At 33.8% G+C, this 4,437-nt stretch overlaps 1 protein-coding gene across 1 annotated transcript in view; it reads left to right on the plus strand.

Moving 5' to 3' along the window:
- Positions 1–3,814, plus strand: part of LOC141337334 (T-cell surface glycoprotein CD3 zeta chain-like) — a 5,812-nt gene extending 1,998 nt beyond the window's left edge. The window contains exons 4-7 of the mRNA XM_073843129.1: positions 75–107; positions 2,144–2,197; positions 2,281–2,307; positions 2,389–3,814. Coding sequence (XP_073699230.1) covers positions 75–107; positions 2,144–2,197; positions 2,281–2,307; positions 2,389–2,460 — 186 coding nt within the window. The 3' untranslated portion in view covers positions 2,461–3,814. The remainder of the gene's footprint in view (positions 1–74; positions 108–2,143; positions 2,198–2,280; positions 2,308–2,388) is intronic.
- The last annotated feature ends 623 nt before the right edge of the window (positions 3,815–4,437 follow it).

Here is a 4,437-nt window from a genome sequence, read left to right on the forward strand (position 1 = left end):
TGACACGCATGACACACGTCACATGACTGACAGCAGCAGCCAATCATCTCTCTGTGTGTGTGTGTGTTTGACAGGGCCGCAGGCGAGGAGACGACAGCACTTACACGGTAAGAGCCCTTCATCACAGGAAGGAAGTTTATTAGCAGCGCTGAGAAGACCACAGAAACACCTGCGGCGCCTTCAAACCATCATCAGATCAGACTGAACAAACACAAACTCAAGCTCACTCACAAACATCAACACAACTCAATGAGGGCCTTCATTTTACACTGTCAGTCAACTGTCCCTCAAACAACTATTGGTTTTGTGTTGTGAAGAACATTTCAGTAATCTAAAGAACCTTTTTTCCATTATACAGAACCTTTTGCAGAATGAGATGGTGAAGGATCTTCATGAAAGCATTAATGCCAATAAAGAAGCTTTATTTTTAAGTGTGATAGAAGCTCTCCACAGGACCAGAAGGTTCTTTAAATCGTTAAAATCTTCTTCACACTACAGAAAAGATCATTCAAGAACTGTTGACTGAAACCTCATTCCAAAAAATGCCTTTCTTAGATTGTTTGACTCGTTTCCAGCTAAAATGTCTACAAATTCTTAAAGCAAGAAAGATTGTTCATTTTTGCTTGAAACTATTAAATAATCTGCCAATGGGGTTAGAAAAATTATCCTGTTTTCTGATTGAAATTAGATTTTTATTTTCTTACCCCGTTGGCAGATTATTTTGCTTGTTTCAAGCAAAAACTTCATTTTGACTTGTTTTTTTCTGAAAATGAGAAAATAGTTTTTACTCATCTACAAAATCCTTCATGATTTAAGAATTATTTGATATTTCTGCTGGAAACAAGACAAACATTTCTAAGAAAATCCTTTTTTTTTTTTTTTTTGCAGTGAAGCTTAAGAATTTAAATAAATGATTTAAATGAAATCAAAATAAAAAAAAACTGAAAAAAGAAAGGGAAAAAACGTTGACTGAAACCTCACTGCAAAAAATTATTTTCTTAGATTGTTTGTCTTGTTTCCAGCCAAAATATCTAAAAATTCTGAAACCAAGAAGGATTTTCTAGACTAGTAAAAATCGTCTTGTTTTCAGAAAAAAAAAAGTCAAAATTAAGTGTGTTTTTGCTTGAAACAAGCTAAATAATCTGCCAATGGGGTAAGAAAATGTATCTTTTCTGTTTGAAATAAGATTTTTTTTTCTTACCCCATTTTTACCCTTACCCAAGAATTTTTAGGTATTTTGACAGGAAACAAGACAAAAGATCTAAGAAAAGCATTTTTGCAGTGCATTTGTGAAAACCTTTATTTTTAAGAGAGTTTGATGTCCTCCAGCCCCGTTTGACAACATCTGAAACGTTTCTAAATGAAACCATACGAACGCTGAGTTTAATGAACACACACAGATTCAAAGTGTTTAGATTTGGTCTAAATGAGTGAATAACTGTATCTGACAAACACACTGCAGAACAGGGAGAAAATGGATCACATTTTATCAAATATTCTTTGAATACTTTTACAGCAGAAGAATTATGTTGGACCAGAGAAAAGTTCAATATTGTTAACCTAAATACATATTTCTTAACATATCATAAAAATTATGACAGGGTCAAATAAAAAAAAAAAATGTTGGAACCAGAGAGGTTTTAAAACTGACACGGGTATATTCGTACCAGTAGCCAGAAATACATCATGTGTCAAAATTATAGATTTTTCTTTTATGCCAAAATCATTAGGATATTAAGATCATGTTCCATAAAGATATTTGGTAAATTTCTTACAAAAAATATACCAAAAAATAATTCCTGATTAGTAATATGCATTGCTAAGAACTTCATTTGGACAACTTTAAAGGTGATTTTCTTAATATTTTGATTTTTTTGCTCCCTCAGATTCTAGATTTTCAAATAATTGTATCTCAGCCAAATATTGTCCTATATCCTAACAAACCACACATCAATGGAAATCTTATTTTTTCAGCTTTCAGATGATGGATAAATCTCAATTTCAAAAAATTGACCCTTATGGCTGGTTTAGTGGTCCAGGGTCACAAATAGAATATAAAAACACTGGGCAACAAGTTTATATTGATTGAAAATGTTTTCTGTGATTGAAAATCTGTGATGATGATGATGATGGTTTATTTCAGCCTCTTCAGAAAAAGACTGATGACACATACCGCGAGATCGAGACCAAGCCAGGCGTAAGTGACTGATTCTCTTTTCTAGTCTGGTGTTGATCTGAATGATTGTTTAAAAGACTGAATGTGATGTGATTTCCCCACAGCGCCGCCGTCCGGATCAGGTTTATCAGGTCAGACTCATTCCACATCACAGTTGAACATAACCCTGTCTGGAGTAGTTCTGACGTGTTCTGAATGTGTTTGTGTTTCAGGGTTTGAGCTCGGTGACTAAAGACACGTATGATTCTCTGAACATGCAGCAGATTCATCCTCCGCCGCGCTGATTCTCTTCTCCACAGCGTCAGGATCACAGTCCAGATCAGTCCTCACCTTTACTCCTTGTTCACTCCTGCTTTTGATTTCAGGACTTCAGCCGTTATTCAGTGTTTTTACAGTCGCTCTGCTCAGCGCTTCTCAACTTGCTGAATTATAGACTTTCATAATGAGCTCAAACTCATCACACATGTACAGCAGAGTCAACAGAAGAAATATCAGCCACACATTATGAGATGAAACTAATAATTCAATGCAGTCAGGCCTTTGTCATTCTGTAACATTTTACAGTAAGCTTTCATTTTTTAACTAACGATGAAAAATTATTTTGTTACTATTAATTGCAACATTTACCAATTTGTGTTACAATCAAAAGTTGTTAACATTAGTTATTGCAGTCTGAACTTTTTTAGTATTTAAAGGTAATGCTGTACAGTGCAAAAATGCTTTTCTAGCTTAGATTTTGTCGTTTCCAGCCAAAATATCTAAAAAGTCTTAAATCAAGAAGGATTTTCTAGATGAGTAAAAATTATTCTTGTTTTCAGAAAAAAGTTAAAATTAAGTGTATTTTTTGCTTGAAACAAGCAAAATAATCTTGTTTTCTGTTTGAAACAAGATTTTTTTTGCTTACCCCATTGGCAGATTATTTCGCTTGTTCGAAGCAAAAACTCACTTAACTCACATTTTTTTGCAGTGTACTTAGTATTTTTATCGTTTCTAGTCAAAATATTTAAAAAAAAATCTTAAATTGAGATGCATTTACTATATAAGCAAAATGACGTAAGAGGGGGGAAAAAAATAAAGTAAGTAAATTTTGCTTAAAACAAGTAAAATGATCTGCCAGTGGGGTTAGTAAAATATTTTTAGAACAAGAGTATGACATACCTCACTGGAAGATCATTTCACTTGTTTTAAGAAAAATTTTGTTTTTCCCCCCTGGAAACAAGACGAAATATCTAACATCATTTTGCTTTAGTAAATGCATCTCAATTTAAGATTTTTTTTTTGATATTTTGACTAAAAACAAAACTAAAATACTAAGACAAGCCTTTTGTAGTGTAGAAATAAATCAATGGTTGTTAAATGAAATGATATTGATAAATGAGTTTCCTGTAATATTCTGTATGATCTGTTTTGTGTTAAAAATCTTTTCTTGTGATGTTGTGGTCTAACATGAGCAGCAGGTTTATTGATTGATGTTAAATATCTCTTAAGAGTCTTTTTCGTTATTTTATATTAGTAGTGTAATATTGCATTTACTTTTTAAACTGAGAATTTCACTTTTTTCATTTGTTGTTGTTACTTTTTGTGTCATTTTGTATCGCCTTATTAAAATGATTTTTCCTAGATTTTCTTTAGTAAATAATCAAACCTGATCAAGAACCCTGACTCGACTGTTAATCAAAATAAGACGGAGATCATTCAGATGCACAGTCTGAGAAAAACATTTAATGAAATCTACAACTACAGCAACATGACAAACTCGTCATCTGAGGAAAATACAGACAAACGCACAAATCCAGACCACTTCATTTCTACGGCAAACGGCCACAACTGAAGCGTCCATTAATCCAGTGCTTCTCAACGCCGGTCCTCAGGTGTGCTCTGCACATTATGTATGTCTCCCTCATTGAACACATCAGGAGAAAGATCCGTGAACTGAACTGAGTGTCAGATTCAGAAACATACAAAACATGCAGAGTTGAGAACCACTGGATTAAATAACGAAAACCTGCAGAGGAACAACAGAGACAACAGTGTGTGTGTGTGTGTGTCTCTCTATATATATATATATGTGTGTGTGTCTCTCTCTATATATATGTGTGTGTGTGTGTGTGTGCGTCTCTCTATATATATGTGTGTGTGTGTGTGTGTGCGTCTCTCTATATATATGTGTGTGTGTGTGTGTGTGTGTGTGTCTCTCTATATGTGTGTGTGTGTGTGTGTGAGAACAGCCCTTCTGTATCAAACACATTCTGTAGAGAAAC

This window comes from Garra rufa, chromosome 6 (genome assembly GCF_049309525.1).
Source record: "Garra rufa chromosome 6, GarRuf1.0, whole genome shotgun sequence".
Taxonomy (NCBI): domain Eukaryota; kingdom Metazoa; phylum Chordata; class Actinopteri; order Cypriniformes; family Cyprinidae; genus Garra; species Garra rufa.